The 22842-nt window shown below is 37.6% G+C and overlaps 1 protein-coding gene across 1 annotated transcript in view; it reads left to right on the top strand.

Moving 5' to 3' along the window:
* The window catches only part of si:ch211-186j3.6 (neural-cadherin), a 440558-nt gene extending 420594 nt beyond the window's left edge, over window positions 1-19964 (top strand). The window contains 2 exon segments of the mRNA XM_056462007.1: window positions 16238-16392; window positions 17417-19964. Coding sequence (XP_056317982.1) covers window positions 16238-16392; window positions 17417-17965 — 704 coding nt within the window. The 3' untranslated portion in view covers window positions 17966-19964.
* The last annotated feature ends 2878 nt before the right edge of the window (window positions 19965-22842 follow it).

Here is a 22842-nt window from a genome sequence, read left to right as displayed (position 1 = left end):
TGGCCATTCTTCTCTGACCTCTGGCATCAACAAGGCATGTACACCCACAGAACTGCTGCATGTAAACACAACTGACCATTCTCTGTAAACCCTAGAGATGGTTGTGCGTGAAAATATCATATATCGTATATCAGCAGTTTCTGAAATACTTAGACCAGCCCGTCTGGCACCAACAACCATGCCACATTCAAAGTCACTTAAGTTATCTTTCTTCCCCATTCTGCTCGGATTGAGCTGCAGAAGATCGTCGTGACCATGTATACATGTCTAAATGCATTGAGTTGATGCCAATTGGCTGATTAGAAATTTGCACTAACAAGCAGTTGGACAGGTGTACCTAATAAAATGGCCAGTGAGTGTATGTTCTCAAAACAAAGGTCTAAGTGGTTTGGAATGATATGAGGGTGAGCAATTAATAACAGACTGATTCAATTTTTGTTGAACTAACTCTTTAAGAACAAAACAATCCTTACTTGCTATAAGCTTATGAAATTGCAAATCATCATGACTTTTTTGTCATTGTATTATTTCTTTGGTCAAAAATAGCAGATAGTGAATGCCCAAAATCAATGCAAATTTCAGAAGTGAGACTTTTCATGCACACGAAATTATGCACACGGAATTATAATCTGATTCACTCCTGTGTTTAAATGCTGTTGTATGCATAGCAGAGTGATTTTTATTTTAAAATAAGTTCCTCGTTTGATCTTATTTCACTGAAGAGTATTTTCATTACTCTTAAAACAATGACAATGCGACATATATGTGTATGTATAATATGTTAAAGTGCAGTAACATTTGTGGTTGCACTTTATTTCACAGTACATTAACGTACAATGCACTTGGGGAAGTATTAGTTTATAATAGGTAAACACACATGTTAAGGTTAGCTTCAGGGGTAGGTTTAAGGATAATACCTAGTTTTTACTCATGACTATATAACTACATAGAAAGTGTGTGAAACAGCTGTAAAATATAGTGCTTTTGCATTTGTTGTACCTGCATGAAATAAAATATATTGCTTTAATAGTAATAACAATAATAATAATAATAATAATAATAATAATAATAATAATAATAATAATAATAACAATAATAATAATAATAATAATAATAATACATTAAAACATGCATTGCAAAACAGTATTTTTAAATAAAAGCATGCAGATTTTCAGAAGCAATGAACTCAAAGTATGACTTTGTGATGATCCATAATTCAGTGCAAAATGCTGTCCAGAGAATCCACTGCAGAGAGACCTCACTTGTCCTCTTGTTACACCTGAATTGTCAAGTATCCTTTTACAGCAAAGCAGATATGCAGATTTGACATTCACACAGTGTAGATGCTCACCTGCGGGATTAACCACCCATCATAACTTCAAAAGATGGACTTGAATGATTATGGTTTATAGTGCTCTTTGACAATCTCTCTCTGTGACTCTCGTGGGATCTTTTTTATGTCTGTGTGAAAAGTTTCTTTCAGTTAAGAGACTCTCAGTAAAGTGCCAACATCTTTTTTTTCTATCTTGATTTTTTTTTTCTCAGTGCATTTTGCTGAAATCTGCTCTGAGATTTAAATAAATGCCTTATAAGTATATGTATATCTTAGAATATTTTAAATGAAGACTCGATTTACACTTCTTCATTCCTCCAGTCCTTAATCATTTAAAAACACAGGGTATTTTTTAAACTTCCATAAAAGAGCCTATATTTCCATTGCACATTGTCATCTTGTGTTCAAAAGCACAGAGATCGGACATAATACAGCATGAACTTTATGCATGATTTAAAAAAGCATCTGTAGGCCATGCAGATATTCTGTCAAATAATAATCACTGTGTGTGTGTGTGTGTGTGTTTCTTCTACACAGCAAAGGATAATGATTTCTCATTAGTATTTTAACCACAGTTTGAAGAAAAGTCATAATGTGAGCCATTTGTTTAATTAGCCACCTAATGAATCCAACTGTCATGTTTTAATGTAAGAAAAGTGTTGCGTCTTAAAATACAGAGTGCAATTTATTAACCCAAATTACCTCCAGTACCATCAAATTACTCTCAGTAAATTGATTGCTATGACCTCGCATTATGTGTTTGTCATTTTGCATTTGAAATTACAGTCCGGTATTATGACTGGAAACAAGACTAATTTCCCTTCTGAACTGATGTGTGCAAAGATTTGCGCTCTTCTGAATTCTAAACGAAACGTAACTGTTAAAGATGGGGATGAGCGATGTCAACATTTCATCAGCTGTAATTGCTTTACTTTCAACTAACGATGCTCTATTTCTGTGTCTACTCCTAAAACTAAAAGTCACTGAACGTCGTTGTACATTTAAAGTCTATTATGGTTTAGGTAACATCTTTTTTTGATGGACCCCTTTGGATATTCTTGATTATAACTTTGCAACTATGTAAAATATCAGTCATTGGAGTATGTTAAATATCTGCTATATTAGTGTTACATATGAGTCTACTATACAAGTAAAAGTTAGATGACATGTAGTTGCAGAGTTACTCATAGTCACCAGAATCTCATAAGGGCACCATCAGAATTTTTTGTAAACCATATTTTGTTCACATAAGGTACATTTCTCACTAACAATCCATTAACTATGATTTTATCTAAATTAATTCCTAATTTGCTGCTCGTTAATAGTAAGGTAGGCAGGCCTGTAGTCAGGGGGATTCGAAAGACCCACCCCTCACCCCTCAGGTCCAGAATTTGTCCCATTCATGAGCTCATTTGTCCTATTTTGACTGCTGTGCCATAACAAATTCTGAAAATGATGCATTGGATTCTCTTTGGCTCTCGTGACTTCAGCTAATCAGTTTTGATTAATGCAAACTGTTATTTTTTCATGAGTCCAACATCCTGTGCAAAAAAAACACACAATCTGATGTAAGAGAAGTCATCTTTCACTATTGACCTACAGTACTGTATTGTTTTTAAATAGAGAAAACATTTTACAAGTAACTTTTATTTTAAATCTTGGACCTTATTCTTGAAATAAAAAAATGACCAATGAAAAGGTGTGAGCACCAAAAGCGTCCTGTTTTAAATGAATTTAAATTCTAATTTGGCTAATGTTGTTATCCATAAATATTCAAATGTACTGTTTTTTCAAGAGATGCTAGACAAATCATGAAACTCTACATTATTATTATTATTATTATTATTATTATTATTATTATTATTATTATTATTATTATTATTATTATATTATTAATTCTGACTGAGGACTGTTGAATGTGTTGGCCAGTTTGTTATTAGCCTGATAAATGGCAAGTTTTTAATTTAAAACTTTAACATATTTCTATTTTTTGTCTAATGAGGTAATATGATGTACCCAGGTTCAGTTGACATCAGAGTATGGTACATTTAGCTAGTGTGAACATGTCTGCTGAACTCGGGTGCGCACCCACGAACTGTACCCCAGTCCTCCCGAAAGAGGTGGTCTGGGTACGGTTCGGGCAAACTCTGATCCGGTTCACTTCTGTCTTTCACGTCTTTTCATTTTGGCACTTTGCTTTCGTGGCTTTCACCTATCAACAGCTGCACACACAACAGCAGCTTGATGACGCTAGCGTACCGGGGTTCAGAAAGAAAAACGACTGAGTGAACACAAAACAACCAAGAAGGTGGCAAGGGGGGACAATCGAACTTGGGTACAGTCTAGGCAATTGAACCAAGTATGAGAGCACCCTAAGAGTGAGAACTAGTCCTTAAACTAAAGTGTTACCTAACTTTTCTTTCTTTATAGCAAGCAAACAAACAACAAAAAGTATTCTGTTCATGAGTATTTGCTCTAAGCTTCTTGCTGAAGAAATAAAATGCAGCACAGAGGACAGACATGCAAAGCCTTTTGAGCCTTTTCACTTTACTAATTGAGAAATAACTAGAGTACTCATGTTGTAAAAGTTATCGAAAGAAAGTTTGCAGCCACCTTTAAAACTTTGTCTGAGAGCTTCTTAAAATATTCTCTTCAAATATTTATATGGCTGTTAAAGATTAATGATTAGCTGATGAAGTAGATTTACTAATTGTAAAATTATTAGAAGTTAAAATGATGTCACAATATTTTTACCAGATGACAACTTATATCAATACATGTGGAACTTTTTAAAATGAGTGCTTTATTGGTAAATCCACACAATTGTATGCAATCTAAGGCAATTTTTAAATCTAATAGATTCATTCATTTTCCTTGGACTTAGTCCCTTATTCATCAGGGGTCGCGACAGTGGAATTAACCACCAACTATTCCCATACACGCTGATTCACACACACATTCATACACTATGGCCAATTTTGTTTACCCAATTCACCTACAGTGCATGCCTTTGGACTGTGAGGGAGAACATGCAAACTCCACATAGAAATGCCAACTGGCCTTTGGGACTGGAACCAGCAACTGTCTTACTCTTGGGCAACAGTGTTAACCACTAAGTTACCGTGAAACCTCAATATACTAGATTTTACAATTTAATAGATGTCTAACAAAGGTCCAATATTGATTAAAGGCAGAAATGTGTAGTTAAATGTGTAGTCATTCATTACTCTCAGTTTGATGACTAGTCTAGTTTTGGACCATTAGATTTTCACTAACAGACCAAATATAGCCTTGTTTTAGCTAAGCATCTATGTTTGGGGATCTGTTAGACATCTTTATAAACACACACATGCTGGGTTGTCATATGGTTGCCATGGTTATTGGGACAGGACACAAACATGGTTTGGAAGTTTTTTTTACTGTTTGATGTAGCCACTCATTAGTTCTGGTCATTTCTCAACATTTTGAGAAATGCAGCCAGATGTGTTCAGCTACAGTGTGGAGGTGGGTAGGGTTAGGAAAACAGTCTTTTAAGATTTAGATTTTGCTTTGAAAGAGATGAAATCTCACTTTTCCCCACAATTTATTAATGCAATTTACTAATAGAGAACAAATGAGCACATGTTTTACATGGTTTTATAAGTTCACTGTGCTTTACAGATACACTTATATACATTGATTGTGGTCATTTATTGCACAAATAAACCCACAGCAGCTTGTATTTTTACTCTGCAGTGAAATATATATGAACATGCTGTTGCGTCTTTAAAAAAACACTTCAAAGGCTTATTTTGCTGTGTTTAGTTAAGCCGTTTGATCAGTTCTATCAAAGAGCTGAATGAAGGGTTACACTAATGAAGTCAAATCATGACTGTGTCCAAGACTTGCAGAAACTTTTGATCTGCGAACACGTTTCTTTCTTACGTGTGATCCCAGAGTTGTACGAATTCTTCAAAAAAAAAATTTCAAATTTGTAATGATTTTTAAAAATAACATTTATTTTTAGTTTGTTCCCTAATTTTTTATCCCCACAGATTTGAATGATTTGCTACACAAACTCCTCGTAAAATCTCAGAAAATGTTGCATTGGTTTCATAATCCTTTAACTCCGAACAACACTACACCTTTAAGGCAATATTTAAAGGTGCAGTATGTAAGTTTGACACCCAGTGGTTAAACTAGGTATTGCACTCCTGGATCAAAACACTTTTTCACTCGGCTCTTTCTCTGATCAGTCCACGTAAGAGCAGGTTGACAGATTGATGTGAGTGTGCCTGACTATCGAGCCTAAAGGCTGATTTGAGTCATTTTCTAGTGGTGGGCAAAGCGAGGCATCATGAAACACTGAAACAGTGAAAGCAAATGTGTCGAAGCTTCAAAACATTTTGAAACCCATCTCTACAGTGACACATAAGGGTCATTTTTTATGTATTTGTAGGATTGGGTTTTAAAACCACAGCGGTTCGAACTGTAGTTCTGCCGAATGGGCAGTATTAATAGCTATAAATGTGGGAGAGCGTTGATATTATGTGATTGTATTGTATTGCAATATGGAACAGTTAAGTGTTAATGTTAAATCAAAAGTAATTTACAAATACTTGAAAATTAGATGAGTTAATGACAATAATTCTCTGTGGTTACAACTGAATTAGTTACAAAATAACTGTATAAAATGATCAAATATGAAATGATAAAAGCATATGATATAAATTGTACCCAGCTTAAATGTAAAATTAAAGTTACCAGAGGTAGAAGGGGAGACACAGGAGGAGGGAGAGAGCGACAAAGAGAGCAGGCCCAGAAGTTAGTCTGATTGCAGTAGAGTCAGAGAAGATAGACTCCAGAGAAGGAGAGGAGAAAAGCAGACCAGGAAAAGACAGGTCAGGAAAAGAAAAGAGCCAGAGCAGCGTTTTACCACCTATTTTATCTTTCTTGACCATGTGACTAAAGCCCAAATGCTGAGACATTCAAACTGACCAATCAACATGTGACCACATCGTAAAACCCCCAAAGTCCACATACCAGGCCCTGATCTTATCAGTATCTGCCTTTGGAGCCAGTATGGACCTTCTTGGGTCAATATACATGTTTTGTCATATAAACAAATGCATATAATAATTTAGCCTCTTATATATTACTCTGAAACAGCTTCAGCAAAGAAATAATTAAGCAAATTGAGGTATTTTACCCCACGTTGTAGAGTTGAGTTTTCGAGTGATTTAGTGAAGTGGTTATGGATGCTCAAAATAACTGAATAACCGTTAACCAAAAGGGTGCATTTTTAACCAATTAATGGTATCAGTTAAATGCTGAAAAAAAATATTGTTTTATATATTTTTAAAGTTTGGCTGCATAAGGGGCTGATCACAGCGAATGCACTTTTTGCATTGAGAGAGGCTTCTTTTGAATGCTTTACTAAAGGTCGCAAGTGTTTTGCACGCTGCTTATGCATCCTGCGTGCCTCACGTTTTTGCCATTGCGCGCTGTGTGGTTGCAGTTAAAATAATAGTAAACTCTGAGTGGAAAAAGCACGTTACATCAGTCACATCTTTTCATTCTTCCGTTGAGGTGACAGCAGTGTTTGTGCTGTCAATACGACTACAGAGAACTTTTAAAGATGAAGGAGAGACTTGTGGTCGCTGTTTCAAGTTATCCAGAGCTGTATTACTTTACAAATCTTTACAAATCCTGAATATCAAAATATTATTAAATATTACAATTATAACAACATCGACAGCAACACTCGTGCACAATACACAGCTGATTTAGTTCTTTCCTAATGACATAAAAAATAGCACTGCCTCTTTTTTTCTTGTTAACAAAAAAGGCACGTTTTGGAACAGAAAAGCATGTTTGGTGTAATCAGCCCCAAAACGTGTAACACATATTTTTTAACTGGTGGGACGGTAACAGGTGCAACCATATGTGCCTACAGACATATTTGCCAAAAAAGCAAAAGGAAAGAAGAATATTGCTGGTCACAGTTTGACACAGATGAGTTGATGCCAGACCAGCGCTGATGCTAATTGCCTTTGTCCTGGATCGGTGTCATAAACTCAACAAATAGGCAAATAGGCTGGTGATTTAGTGTACAACCAACAAACCAACATTTTTTTCCATTTGGAAAATGACAGTTATTAATAGTTCTTATAAAATATCCATTTCTAAAATAGCCTACATAATCTACAAATCAAACTAATCCAAAGATTTTCTTGATTTTTGCATAAAGATAAATCTGCACCAAACTGAGGCTTTCATTTTACAGCTTAAAAACTTAATTAAAGTAATGCAATATCAAATGCAAACAACAAAATTGATATATGTTATAGTAGCCTATAGTTTACTAAAAGTCAGCATATGAGCCTCATCATTGTCTTTTATCACACGTAGCCCACATGAACCGCAAGTGAGATGGAGGAAATAAAAGCACACAAGCTCTAAGGTAAAACCCAGACGCTCAAGAGATAATCTTTAATGGCTTATATTAAAAATGTTGACAGACGTTTCTGAAGAATTAGAGCGGAGCATTAATTAAATGTTAATTAATTTAATTAAATGCTGTGGAAATAAATTTGTCATTTAAGTGAAAAATATCTAGGGCAGGACTATTTATTTTATTCTTTTTATATATTTTTTTCTATGCTGTTGGAAACACTGCAGGTGCATGAAGATGCTCTGTTGTTCTGTATGCTTATGTTAGCATGTTAAAATAAATCAGTATTTTATAAATGCAAGATTTAATGGGTCACAAAAAATAGACACGTCAATTATTATTTTTTTATTAAATAATAATTGAACATTAATCTGACCAGTTAACCGTTATTCGGTTAACGAGCGGCGGTTGTCATTGGCAAAATTAACCGAAATGAGCATCCCTAGAAGCGGTGAGAGTTCCTGCCTTGCATGCAGAGGTAATGGGTTCGAATCTAGTGTGATGCCGCTACATATAGATGTTAGTTTGTAAGTGCTCTGTTCGTGTAACGGGTTTTGTTTTAACATTGGTCTGACATCCGAATGAACACTTTGTGAATAAATATCTCTTGTTTTGGTCATAAAATTGTAAAATTATTATAAAAAGCCTCAAGTCATAATTTCAACGTATTTGTACACGTCGGGATTTGAACTATTGCAGCATGGGTACTCTGCGCACATGCACGGTCCACTCGGCTACACAAGAGGTTTTTTTCCGTTCCTGGCAGTCAAACACAGATTCACCAAGTCTCAAAACCCCTCTGAAATGACCAATGCTTTGAATTGCTTTAGTCACGTGACCTGGTGTTTTGAAACACTTTAGTCACGTGACCTGGTGTTTCGAAACACTTTAGTCACGTGACCTGGTGTTTCGAAACACTTTAGTCACGTGACCTGGGTGTTTTGGATCATGCTTCGTTGCAGTCGAAACACTTACACTTGCTTTGGGATCTCTAAACTGTTAGTTTCACGTGAGCCATCCCTACCATTTTCTAACTAAAAACAACAGCATGCAATAGAGGAACTATTTTCTATGCTAAATTGAGTTTTTGTCTTAACCAAAACTTGAAATTTCTATTTTAGAAACGGCTTCTATTTCTCACAGGTGAACAATGATCACCTCAGGTACACCTTAAGTGCTTTATTCAGTGTTAAAAGAATCAAAACAAACAGCCGTTCCGGCACATAACATGTTTAAAGCAGAATACCTGACTTCAGCATTGTTTTTCAGATAAACAAGAATGTTCACTTAACATGTTTCTTAAATATCTGCAAATATATTATGGTATTTTTATGCTTTAGAAGAGTCAAAAACTTACATACAGCACCTTTAATGTTTATTAAATAATGAGTTGAGTTGAGCTTTTACTACCATTGTGGAGGGTGCTCATAATTTAGGCAAACTCAGACATAGGGAGAAAGTCAAACATGCTGGATTTTTTTATTTTGTTTGATCTTGTGTTGAGGCTCCAGGGCATTTGAGACCAAGCAGTGTTGAGCTGCAAAACAAACTAGTGCAAGTATAGCAATGCCTTTGACAATGTGGGGACATCGTTTGGTTCCCATGCAGAAATAGGCTCATAAATCTCACAGAAAAAAAAAAAATGCAGATTGTTTCCTGTGATATTTGGGTTGTAGTAGAAGGATAGAATAAACAGTCTGTACAGTAAGTATAAAAAGCATTATGGAAAGTCCCCATAAAGATAGATGTACACGTGTGTGTGGATGTAGATGTGGTGAAGGAAAAAAAATAATGAATAGTAAAAATATATGATAGTATGCAACCTTTATTATCACCCTACTCTGGTTTGTGTGTAGATTGGTTCATATGGGGATAACAGTAAATGTCATGCTCATATTGATTTGAAGATGAAGCGTGTCTGCTTTCCTGAAACAGGTTACTGATGTGTGGACCTTAAATGTGAGACGGAAGGCGAGGTTTTGTATCAAACGTTTCATTTTCAGATCAGTAATTCCATTTTTTAGCCCCAGATTCATCTGAATGTGTCTCAGGTATGATCATATAGAGTCCTGAATAATTTATGAGATTGCTTATTAAACGAAGAAACCTGGTAGCACGTCACATAAAAAATACAAAGTGTTACACCCTGGCTGTTTTTTGCTTTTATTGATATATAAATATGAGGTAAGATGGAACATTTACTACCCGTTTTGTCAAGAAATAATAGATAGTGGTATTTTATAATAGACCGAAAGAGAGTAAGAGAACAGAACAGAAAGTACAGCAGAAAATCAAGAGAGAATTACATTTTTGTACGAGGTCTGAACGACCAGATGCATTTACACTTGGCTGAGCCTTGGAAGGTTTGAATGATTGGATTAGTCATCTTGAGTGCATCTTGGAGGAAATTTACACATGGTCTTTTCATGACTGGATAGTTATCTGATTCTGTTAAATGCATTAAGGAATAGTTCACTCAAAGATTTGTATAATTTTGTCTAAACCCAAAGTTATGTTGATAAAATTATATATTATATGCTGATATTATAAAAAGTTGTGTCACAATTAAAGGGTTAAATATATGGGGATTAATTTGATTTTGCCTGTGCTTTATTTATTTATTTATTTTTACGGCCAAGCATTGACTTAAATTTTATGAATAACCAAAGTCCATGGTTTAAGCTAAAATCTTCTTTAATGTTTAGCTGAATGTTAGAGGGTGCTAGTCAAATATCTCTGGGTGCTAGATAATTTGTGATATCAAAATTAGCCTACAACACAAAATGTAGTTATTTGAGACTATGAGACGAAGAACCATATGTCCATATTTTGCTATTTTGATTAATAAGATTTATTCATTTGGATTGTGAACATTATATTATATATTTGTATTTTACTTTAAGCTAGACAACAAAAGCTTCTTAATTCTAAGGAGTTAACATTTTTCAGTGTCAGTATTAAAAATTTAGTTATTGTAATTTATATATCTCATATTTGGAAGAACTGTATATGTCCAGTTAGCGTGGAATAACAATATAACTCCAATGGTATATGCACACAGACTTTTGAATTCAGTCTGCCAGCCCCAGGGCTTCCGGTTAATTGGCATCCCATACAAAATCAGTGCATTTAAGATCTGATTTCTTTCAAAAAACAATGATCTTTACTGCCTGGCTGAGATACAAAATAAAGTGGTTGTCAGAACAAACAAGAAGCACTGCATTAAATTAAAATTTTCCATGCCATGTCTTTAAAATATGGATATACATTTTCCTCAAGTGTTTTCAATGGGACTTCTGCGCTGACCTGCTGCTAATGACGGCGCCTGCGTTTAAACAGTATTTCGTCCTTTTTACACTTTAACAACCAAATGGATGCGCAAGTCTATTTAACTGATTGTATTTGAATTACATTACAACGTCGATGCTGTAACCTTATAAAATTGAAAATAGTCACATAAAGCCTTAACCGGAAGTTCATCATTGACTGAAAAACACTAGCTGTGCATATTGGCAATTCATCATGTCACTTTAAACCACTAAAGATCTGATTCCTTAATCATAGTTTTAATACAGTAACAGAAACGTCAGGTTAATATGAAGCTTTTCTGTCAAGTTCCATTCTGTCAATCATTATTATTTAAAGATGTAAAATGCATAGACCTTCTTACAGTACAGGCAATAACAATCGATTATCAAAACTAAGCAATAAATAAATAAAACTTTCTGAACAGTTGATCACCTCTTGTATGTTTAGATACAGCTTTATTATATATGGTATGTGGTTTATTTGATAGGTTAAAAAGTTTTTGTGCTGTTCAGAGAAATAGAGAGATCACATCACATGTATGGTTCTTCCACTCACCTCTTTCAGTGGATTTTTCCCTGGTTTTTGTTCTCCTCTTCGATTGAAATATGGTTTCCCAGCATACCTCAAAGCCTTCCTTACTCTGTCCTTCCATTTGTTCATGTCGGCTCTCCTTTTTTTTGCCAAGGTTTTGCCTTTTAATGTCCGAAGCAGACATGACAGCAAGTGGCATCTCCATTCTTCTTAGTGGACATAAACATTTTTTTTCCGCGTGAAGCTATTTTAATGTTGAAAATGCAGACTCTTGGTCACACGAAAATATCCCCAAAAATTCTTTCTGAAAACAAAGTTTACACACAATTAATGTCACATCTCATTATTGTTTTTTTTTTTTACTTATACAGTTGTCCATTGCACGCACTCATTTATTCAAATAAGTTATGGTACACATTAAACAAAAGTAGAGTATATACTATGTATTTATGCCTATTTAGCTATTTATTGGTCAAACAATAGGCATATCCCACAAAATATACAATCTTAATATGTGACCACAAAACATTTTGCATATAGAAGTGAAAGACATATAGTAGACACTCAAAGACAGAACTGAAGAACGCAGTAACAGTTACAGTAAGCCATATCTGACTGTTTTTATGCAAGATAATATGCAAGATGTACATTTTGACAAATGTTTTGACAGTTCAGGACCAAGGAGAACTGATTCCAAACTGCCTGAGGAAACTAAGATTGTGCTGGTATTACGTGACTCACCCTATTGCTTATTTTTTAGGTGTCTTTTAATCCCTGAAGCAAAATAAATATATAATATGGCTTGACAAACAATATGTTCAGACGATGTGTTCCTCTGGCATTCCAAATAAATGTGTCCATAACACATGCTCTCTTTTTTTTATGACTGTGCTGTTTAGTTTAGCTGTTAAATAATGGTCACAAATACCCTTTCATTAATAATAAAAAGAAGAATATTCTGTAATCAATGCATTGCGTGATTCTTCTAAATATTCTCTTCCCACAAATTTGCATATGATGAGGAAACTTCTACAAATGCAACATCCACAGGTGTCAAACTCTGTTCCTGGAGGGCCACAGCTCTGCACAGTTCCAACCCTAATTAAACATTTCTGATCAAACAAATTGAGTCCTTCAGGCTTGTTTGAAACCTATAGGTAATGCTGCAGTCACACTAAAGTTTGAGCTTGTGAGCTTTTGTAGTATGGCGCTGTGAAAAGGGGCAGGATTAAATAAGACAATTAGACATTTAAAAAAGCGAGCAATTGGTCCATATTTAACATTTCTGTACAGAGAGGTCATGTTTTCATCCTCGATTGGTCTCACGCAGTCACGTGATGCTATTTCACGTGTCAGAGTTCACCAAGTTTGAACTTCACAACGCAGCGATCTGCGAAACTTGTCACACGATCTCGCATTTCCGGTCTGACGAATTCGCGTGCATACTGTATGAATGGAAATCAATAGGTAGAAAAGTCCAGTGTGACCGCAGCTTTAGTGTGTTGAAGCAGGGTTGGAACTAGACTATGCAGGGCTGTGGCCCTCCAGGAATGGAGTTTGACACCCCTGGCATAATCAGTAAGCTCAAGTCAAAAATAGCCGTGTCCATGGATATTATTCTCTGCATGTTCTTAGTAAATACAAACAGTGCTGTTTTAACACCAAACAGGCAGTTTACATTGGCGCAAGCTGTAATAAACCCAAGGTTTAAATAAACTCACAATTGTGGTTAAGATAGTAAGGGAAAATGTTGAAGAATAGGTGAGTTGAATGTAAAAACTTGTCAGTATTTGCTATTAAATTAATGGTAGTCTTGAGAATCAGAGAGAAAGAGCCTGGATCTCCTCTACAGTCTTGCACTGTTAAACTCATTGTTAGCACAAATGGATTTACTGTATCTTTTGTCCTGTCTGCTTGCTTTCCTGCATGGAAAATAACATTCAGGGCCTCTTTCAGAGCATGTCCATGGAATTAAATTAATAATTGCATATATTAATGATGAACAATGCTTTTCATTTAATAGAACACAATGTTTTGCCCAGGCATTGATTTATAGTGTTTTCCTTGAGAAACACAATAAATGTAATGACCATGAGAAATCATCATTAATGTGTTTTGTCCCAGTGTTTATCAGAAACCTTGATAGATCTTTAAACAGCTCTATTCACTCGGTGCTAAATGTGAAGAGCTCAAAGAGGAAAACAATCTTTCTCCATTGGTTATAAAGGTCTGTAATCTTTAGAATTTGAGTTTTGCTTCACAGTAGCTATCTTTCCATCCAAAAATGCAAATTAAATGTATGCTCAAAACAAGATTATTGCATAAAAGACGTGCGAGTAAAGCAGCGCTTCCATCCAACAAGTCAAAGAGAACAAAATTATCACTTCCTGATTAACTGGCACCAAATAAATATCAAAAGTAAAAATGAAATTTGCTGCGGTAGGAGAAGCTGCATGAATCTTTTCTTTATTTAATAAATGACTTACATCTCAGAAGACAAATGCTGAGACGCAATGAATGTGGTGGCATTTGAAGCCGTGAGACGCTGAGCACAGATGCTCTTGATTCTGGATGTAATTAATAATATAATAACACTAATACTGAAATGGTTACGGCATTTTATAATGACAAAAACAACATTTCAGATGTTTTACAATGTGGTCAGCCTGCTAGTTTGGCCATTCACACACATTTTCATCATCACATGATCTCTAACAACAAAATCACATGACCTTTTTAATGCGCAAAATGGCAAATTGTTTTCATCTTAGTTTATGCGCTTCTTTTCTTATCCAATAAAAGAGTATCCTACTCAGTTATGCACATATCCAAAATGTGCATAAAAATAGGTGGATGGAAACATAGTTTGCGATGCAGGAGCTTATTCCACAGCAGAAACAGAAGAGAGATGTCTGAACGCCTTTCCTACAGTGTAGTGTTTGTCTTCTTGGAGTGGAGATTAGGATGCTGGACTGGTCTTGGGCGTCCTGAGAGGGGTCTGAGGGGTCAGATTGAAGAGTCATATGATCGATGAAGCAGGCAGCATGGAGACAGAAGGCCTGTCTGGACTCAAATGAAGAGGTTTTCACTCAATATCAACCACACAAGATGCATTCAAAAAAATCACTGAAAACTTGCAGTGTTGGAGAGAGGGAAATAGAATGAGAGTGACCTTTATGTTATGTTTAAGGCAGATTATTAGACAGAAATTAAATAAATTAGTCACATTTGGTGGTGAATAAAAGATAATATTATATAAATGTTAGCATTTCTCCTCTCATACAGTGCATGGACAGGTTTGACAGATCAAAAATGATCTTGAAAGATTCTTAAACTTTTGAGTGAGAAGCATTTCTTTTCAGATTGCTTTAAATTCCATACGTTTTATACACACATTCTGTATATCATACATGCGTCACAGATGTCTGAAACATTTTTTTGCCCCCACAAATGATTGCAGTTGAATAGACACACTCCATATGGCTTTCTGCACATCTTGTCATTGTCTTTTACGAAGCTAGAAACACACCAGAACTATGCCGCAACACATGCCATATGTCAGAACAGAAATGGTCTTCCTTCACCAAGACATCCTGTTTTAATCATAAATTGCTGTACACAGTTACTGGGAGCATTTGACTACAAAGACGGCACCTTTCAAATCTTGATCTCTATTCATTGCACTGATTCAAGGACAAAACCGAACTAAAGATGTCTTTTTGCTTCTAGTATCTCCCTTTCTTTGGTGACAACACGGCATGACAAATTTTAAAAAGAGCAGATATTTGATGTGTAGCTGCATGTGGTGGCAAAGATTGAGGTTGTAGGGAGTCTAAGTGCGATTTTCAGTCCGTTAAGAGGTATCAGTGTGGAATTGTGCTGTGAGCTTTTCAGTTAAGTGCACAAATCCTTTAGATTAATCCAAAAGCAGTTATCAAGTACTCACACAGCCATTATGAGACCTTCTAGCAGACGGCGTGCTTTTCTTTGCCTCTTTATGGTCCCTTCACCATGTGTCAGGTTCTCACGTCTTTGCGACATGAACATCTAAAACTGGAATTATTTACGGGGCTGACCTTAAAACACGTTGCAGAAGGCGCATATTATGCCTGCTGAGGTAATGAAGTGGAAGCAATAGGAGGAAGGGAAAAGCTCGAAAGGTTTGAGGATTGAAAGGGAAAGCGATAGAGATGAAACACACAAAAGGCAAGCACACAAAAGAAGAAGGTAAATGGAGAAGATATCTGAATCGAAAAGAGAGAGAATGGAGTGTTGGCAGATTGAAGTGTGCTGGGCATTCGATAGCAAGATAATATACTCTAAAGGTCAGAGTGGTGCCAAATAGGATTGATTCAGCAAGCTATGCTTGACACGAGCCACAGCGCTCACTGAAATAATGTGTCTGTGGCAAATCAAGGCCATCTATACAAAGTCATCACACTGACATCAAGCTACCTCAGTGCCAGGGAAGCCTGACCTGAGGGATGCTCCAGGCGATGTGCTTTCACAACCCACCTGGCTTGAACGTCTGATCCGTGAACAGGGGCAGTGTTTCTGTAAATTATAACAGGCTAAAGTGATCCTTGATCTGCACTCGAGGTAATTCTCAACCACTTCCTGTGCCTCTGCAGTGTTGCTGTTGGGGATTTTCCTGTACACGCGCTGGAGGAGCTATAAGGGGCTGAAGGAGGGTGTATATCACGTGTCTGCACACCATGACGGCTGGGAGGACATCCGAGAGAACGTGCTCAACTACGACGAGGAGGGTGGCGGGGAGGAGGATCAGGTGAGTTTTGGTATTGATTTCAGATCTCAGGTCAGAGAATCAGACGCCTACTTCCCAAACGGGAGGACAGCTGAGTGCTCAAAGTTACTATGACAACTTGCCCGGGTTGTCATGACGCCCTGTCAGTTTGTCTCTATGACAACGTCTAACATTTAAAAAACTGCTCTCTGATGCTGATGACAAGTGGCTTTGCTGAGTGCCGAGAGACTTATTTCAGTCATAATGTGCCATTCTTGTCTATGAGAATCCCACCGAACAAAAGGTTCAGGCTTGTTTGATGTAACTGCCTGCTCCTCTGATCTGTCTGAGGTATGTGGGTGTAGATGTGTTGCAGGATCCTTCATTCTCATATCTGCTGTGTGTAAATCCTGTTACGTGATTATCAGATGCATAGTGGTGCTCTTATTCTCTCCATCTGATGAGGCTTCACACATCTCCCTCATCATGTAATCAATTACGCCCACACCCCTGTGACCCACACCTCCCTCTCTGTCTCTCTTCCTCCTCCTCCTCCTCTTCTTCTTGTCGTCTATTTTTTCCTCACGGGGCATTATATGTTTTTCTTCCTCCCCCGAGAGCTGCACTGCTAAATAACGAGGAGAATCATCCTCGGTGAAATGGGATTAATGCTGACACTCAATGGGAAAAGGGGACCGCTATCTTGTTTTGTTGTGTTGACTTGGTGTGTAATGCGGGGCTGCGTCTGTCAGGATTCTTCCTCTCAGGTGCAGGAAGGCACACATAAAGGTGTTAATCATAACGCAGCGTTAGCAGCTTGAATCCGGATTAATGCCATTAACAGTTTGGGGGATAATAAATTACGTGATGAAGAAGTACAGACAAGCGGCTTATTTTGTCAGTGAGCTCAGACTTATAAGTCGTAGCAGTTTTTTGTGACAGACGCAGTTGTTATTACACCAGTTCCTGAATGTAATGGCACATTATGTAAGGCTAATGATCTTGTTATTTGTCAGCGCTTTATGCATTTCATTTCCCCCTCTCTCTCTTTCTCACTTTCCTTCAGAATGCCTATGACATGGCAGAGCTCCAGAAGTCCCTGCAACCGAGTCCAGCACAGTCGGTGCAGTACAGCCGCTCGAGGGCCATCCACCACCACCCACCCTCGCAGCAGCAACAGCAACACTTTTGCCAGCCTGACCCCCCCTCCAGAGCGGGAACAGCCACCACCACCACCTCCTCCATCTCCTCGGGATCTGCCACCATCCGCAGGGATGTCCCCCCCTGCCGCTCTCCGGCTCAAGGCCAGACTGCAAATCCCAGTCGGGCGGCACAGCTGGCCCGAAAGAGCCTGTCATTCTCCAGCCAGGACCTGGCCCGCTACCTGTGTGAAATTATCCGTGATGCCGACCAGCACCCAGAGACGGCGCCCTTCGACTCCCTGCAGGTTTTCTCCACGGAGGGGGGCGGCTCGCTGGCCGGGTCACTGAGTTCCTTCAGCTCCGCTGGGCTGGAAGAAGGAATGGCAGCAGGTCATGAGTGTTTGAAAGAGTGGGGGCCTCGCTTTGAGAAGCTGAAAGCTCTCTATGAGCGGGCCGAGGGCAGCGACCTCTAAGGAACTGCTGGGAAGTGTTCTTGTAGCTCGAGGAGAGGATGGAGACCACTAAAGACATGCCTAAAAACCAGAGGACTTTATCTTATGCTGAAAAGTCCTATGCTTCGACTTTCTCTGGATGTATTACTTCGTACGAGACCCTCCCTCTGCATTTAGAGCCGGGTGACATTTGGGACTCTCAATGAGCAGCAAATGGAAAGTGGTATTCCAGGACACAGCAAGCTGTGGTCATGGCAATTTCAAAGCCCAGCATGGGCATCTTTATTAAAGTGAACTGCGGATGACAATGATTTTAGTGGATACATTCATTGTCTTTGTGACTGACGCTGGCAGAGCGTCTAAGACGTGCTTCACTCGGACCTTTCCTGATATCCCATTCTATGTGTTTGTATGGTCTATGTGTTAAATAAAAGAAAGTCGGGAAAGAAAGTAAACCTCTTGGATGCGACTAGGAGGGAGTTTGTCATCCCCCTTCACTGGCCGCTTTCTGAAATCAGCTTGGCGCTTGTTCTGTCAGGGTGGCCACTTGTGTTCATCAATCATAACTTTACACAAGGATAGCGGTTATTTTTTTCGATTTGCTCAGCCCTCCACTTAGATTCTATTCACTCGGATGTGAGGTTGAAAGAGGCAGTGTGAGGGGAAAAAGACCAATAAAAACTGAAGATGTGTGAAAAACACTGAGGAAAATGAAACAGAAAGCAGCCTTATTGTTTGGCATTTTAGGAGACATTCCTTGGGAATACAAATTTTGTCCTCTCTTTCTAGCCAAAACGGAGCAATGGAACGGCTGGAATACAAATGTGGCTGAGGGACAAGGCTGAGTGGCTGGCATGAGATGGAAGTATTCTGTAGCTGAAAACTATCGAACACTCTCTTGGCTCTCACGCTTTATTGAGCGGTGGCAATCAGAGTCTGCCAAACTAAAGGATAGCCATTAAGACAAATGAACGAATGTGCGTGTTGCTCAGTGTGATCAACTAAAACATGAATTTGAGCTCTGCTGGAGAAGCGTACAGTAATGTTTACTGTTTCAGTATGTAACTAAAGTTTACTGTTTTGGTTCGCTTCCTTTTTAAAGTATTGTAATATTAACCAAACCAGCTTACCCTACCGTAACACCATTTCCTGTTCAACTATAAATAATTCCCTGTATCCCATCACATTATTCGGCACTGCAGTGAGGAGATGGGACATGGCACCAGGTGCTTTCTCGGAGTGAGTCCAGTCCAGCGGTTTCAGGCCCTTAGCGCCTCCTATGTAACGTTTAATGGGCTTGTGAACGCATGTGGTGAAGCTGCATGGGATGAAGGAAAGGCAAGGCTTGTGTGTGCAAATGGAATAACTAAAAGTCTCCCCCGTGAGGCCTCAAATGCCAACCTTGTATTTTATGCATTTTAAGGCAATGTTTTTGCCCTCCTTTTATCATTTGAGTTTTATTTATTTATTTATTTATTTTTCTGGAGAATGCCGTATGTGGAGCATGACAGGCTGGCTGAGGAGACTAGAGCGAGTAGGAGTGTGTTAAAAGACATCAGAGTGCTAATCCTAATGTGAACTGATCGCTCACTGTCATGCTGTGAACCAAAGGATCATGGGAGTTGGAAAAACTCGACGGAGAAGTCGTCACTCTTATTACAGATCTCAAAAAGTGCCAATATTTCCAAAGGCAGCAACAAGAGTATAAAGAAGGTTTTCAAGATGAAGCTGAGGAATATAGTTGGAAGTGCAATGCTAGCTATTTCATGAGTTAAAAGAAGGCCAAGGGATTGGCGCTTGGAGTTATCCTTGTCAAGGGGATTGGGAATCCAGTGAGAGGTGTGAGTGTTCATGAATGAAGCGCGATGGCTCTGTCTTTGAATCGCAGAATTCCCTATCTTACTGAACCAAGGCCACCTGTTTATTTGTGTGGTGAATATATAGTACTCTATTTTGTGAAACAATGTTTTTACCTCATTTGTGCATATCAAAAAGGAAGTAATTGCTTTTTAAATATATATATATATATATATATATAAAGGGATCTAATTCTGTTTAAAGCTTGTTTTTCCTCATGTATTATTTATTATTTAAGTTGTTCAAAGTATCTTGGCATTTTGTATATTTGCATCCTTTAAATTGCTTTTCTTTTTCCTTAATAAATGGAGTTCTTCTGTTACAGCTTCAATGGTACTTCAGTGAGCATTACCGTTAAACACTGCTATATTCAAATGAAACAGCAGGCTTTTAATTTCATCTGCTGTAAGTCTCTTGATGAATAAGTGGCCTATTTTCTATAGAAACGGAGCTGTAATTAGTTTGGGGATATTGCACATGAAACGAGAGCAGCCCAAAATCTCTGACCTGCATTTATCAAAAACGCCTTTGTGATTTGACTTCAAATGCCTGAAATCCTGTTTGTAGTGACAGAGATCTGAAACATCCACCTTACAAATCTGCTTTAATACAAAAATGGAAACCAACACTGAACATCCAAAGACAAATCAACACTTTTGACACAAATGAAAACAATCCGTCTGCGTGAAACACCACAGCGACAAAACTAGTGCAATGAACCGTACCGAAGAACTCTTACAGTTAAACAATATCAACACATCAAATCAAAGCACAGCTCCGTAAAAAATCATCTCCTGAGGGACAGTGTGTTATGACAGAGACGTTGTGTAAAACAAGGGTTTACATCAACAGTTTGACAGTTAAGGTAACAATAGCTGTTTCACCATATTATAATAAAATAACAGAATGTCACAGAGGAGCCCTCTTGTTATACAAATGAATTATCGGGAAAACGTGCTATGGTTATCTTTAAATACTTTAAAGGGGACATATTATACACTTTTACATGGTGTTCTAACATTGATGTGTGTCCACAGTGTGTGCTATTTCAATGGTAAAAGTCTACACATTCTTTTGTGTGTCTATCCCCATTAATCAGAAGCAAACCTTACAAGCAAGATGCTGAAGAAAACTTTCATTTACTAACATAATGTACGGTTGGTACATTATTTGTGTTGCAAATCTGTGTGCTAAGAAATTGTTATATCAGAAGTTTCAGCTGACAAGGCTTTACAATGCATGCAGATGACAAGCATTCATAGCAAAGACCTGAAGTGTCACAAGATAGCTGGTGAAAGTGAAATATTTTGTATTGAGAGTATCTGAGAAACAAGCTGGAGCAGCACATTTCCATGCTAAAACATCATTTCCCCAACCAAAAATGGCATGTACAACATGGTGTAGTAATCTGCATTGCATTTTGATCTGAAACTTCAAAAACACACTCTGAGCACAACTGAGACCTTTTTTTTTTTTTTTTAAAGAGCCCCTATTATGGGTGTTTGAAAATGAGCTTCCCTGCAGTGTGTAACACAGCACTAAGTGAATAAAAACATCCAGCTGAGGTTTAAATCTGAAAGTGCACCTTGTTTAAAACTATTGATTCCTTGACAAAATAATCGACTCAGAGTTGAATAAATGAATCGTGTTGGGTTTGGATCTTCTGCCTGAACGTGTCAATGTTGATACGGTACATCACCAAATATAAAGTGCCAGATCTGGTAAAATGTGAACAAGCCTTTCCCTTCAAACACTAGAGGAGCGCGGGGGACCATGGGACTGATCATGACATGAAGATGATGATCACTGACAGATCATATGGACCAGTTTCTTCCTCCTCCGGATCATAACATGTAAGTGTAATTAAAATGGTTGTCTCGTTTTCTGTTGTTTGCAAAATATGTATTTAATTGTGTGTTGTAACTTGTAATCGCTCCGCGCGACTTGTAATTACCTCTCTGTTATAGATCAGTGCTTGTAATGCATCTCTCAGGTTAAATCTTTATGGGGCTATTCACATATTGCTTCCAAAACCACGTTGAAATTGCGACGCGTGCTTCTTTACCGATTTAAATGCGTTTCTGAACTCGCAATCCTCTGCCGTTTGTCAATTCTATGGCAACCATCAGCTCTTCCTCACACGCATGGCGTGTAATTAATAATAATTAATAATTATTTAATTATTAATTAATTAGTGTAATTAATAATTAATAATTTTCGAAATAGTTCAACTTTTGCCACTGTGTGGATTAAAACTGAATCTGTGTAGTTGTTATTACTTTGGGTTGGTGTTAAGAGTAGAGTAATATGCTGGTGTTTAACTGCATTACTTAATTGCATTCCTGATTGGTCTCTCACATACTCTGAGTGCTACTTCATAATCGTAGTGGGCATTTCTCTCTGTCTCGCGCTGAACCCAGTCAACCAATCACAACAGACTGGGTCATCGGACCAATCATAGCAGATTAACCTCATGCAAAGGAGGGCTTTGGGAACAAATGAATCGCTCATATGGGAGTCGTTGGGATAATTATGTACAAATGAATGCATATTATAAGACAATAAAAGTGTTATTTGACCTTGCATGTATATCAGACTGTTGTTGAAGACCCCCAAAACCAAAATATGACCTTTTATAATGTATGATAGGGGCTCTTTAATGAAAAAAGTGCATAATATGTCTCCTTCAAATATATTCAAAATAGTTTGCACCACACAGAGAACCTCTGTACAATGACATTCAGCTTACAGCCTGGGGAAAAAAAAGCAGCAAAGATCGAAGGTAGGTACATTTTAGTAGCACTTGAGGCCACTCGTTTGAAGGTCTTTTGAATGCATGACTTGTTGGTCAATGGATTTAGAGCTTATTCAAATGGAAAGGCACTTTCATACACTGAAAGCTTTTCATTTAAAGCTTAAGATGGATAATTGAACATCATGACATTGTTGACCATTCAATATATTTAACTCTGTTTAAAAATAACTCCACCGAACTACATTAAAAACAACAATGGAGGACTAAAAGGACATTTAACCTAACC

This window comes from Danio aesculapii, chromosome 7, assembly GCF_903798145.1.
Source record: "Danio aesculapii chromosome 7, fDanAes4.1, whole genome shotgun sequence".
Classification (NCBI taxonomy): domain Eukaryota; kingdom Metazoa; phylum Chordata; class Actinopteri; order Cypriniformes; family Danionidae; genus Danio; species Danio aesculapii.
The sequence above is the reverse complement of the archived record's forward strand: the minus strand, read 5'-3'. Positions and strand labels throughout refer to the sequence as shown.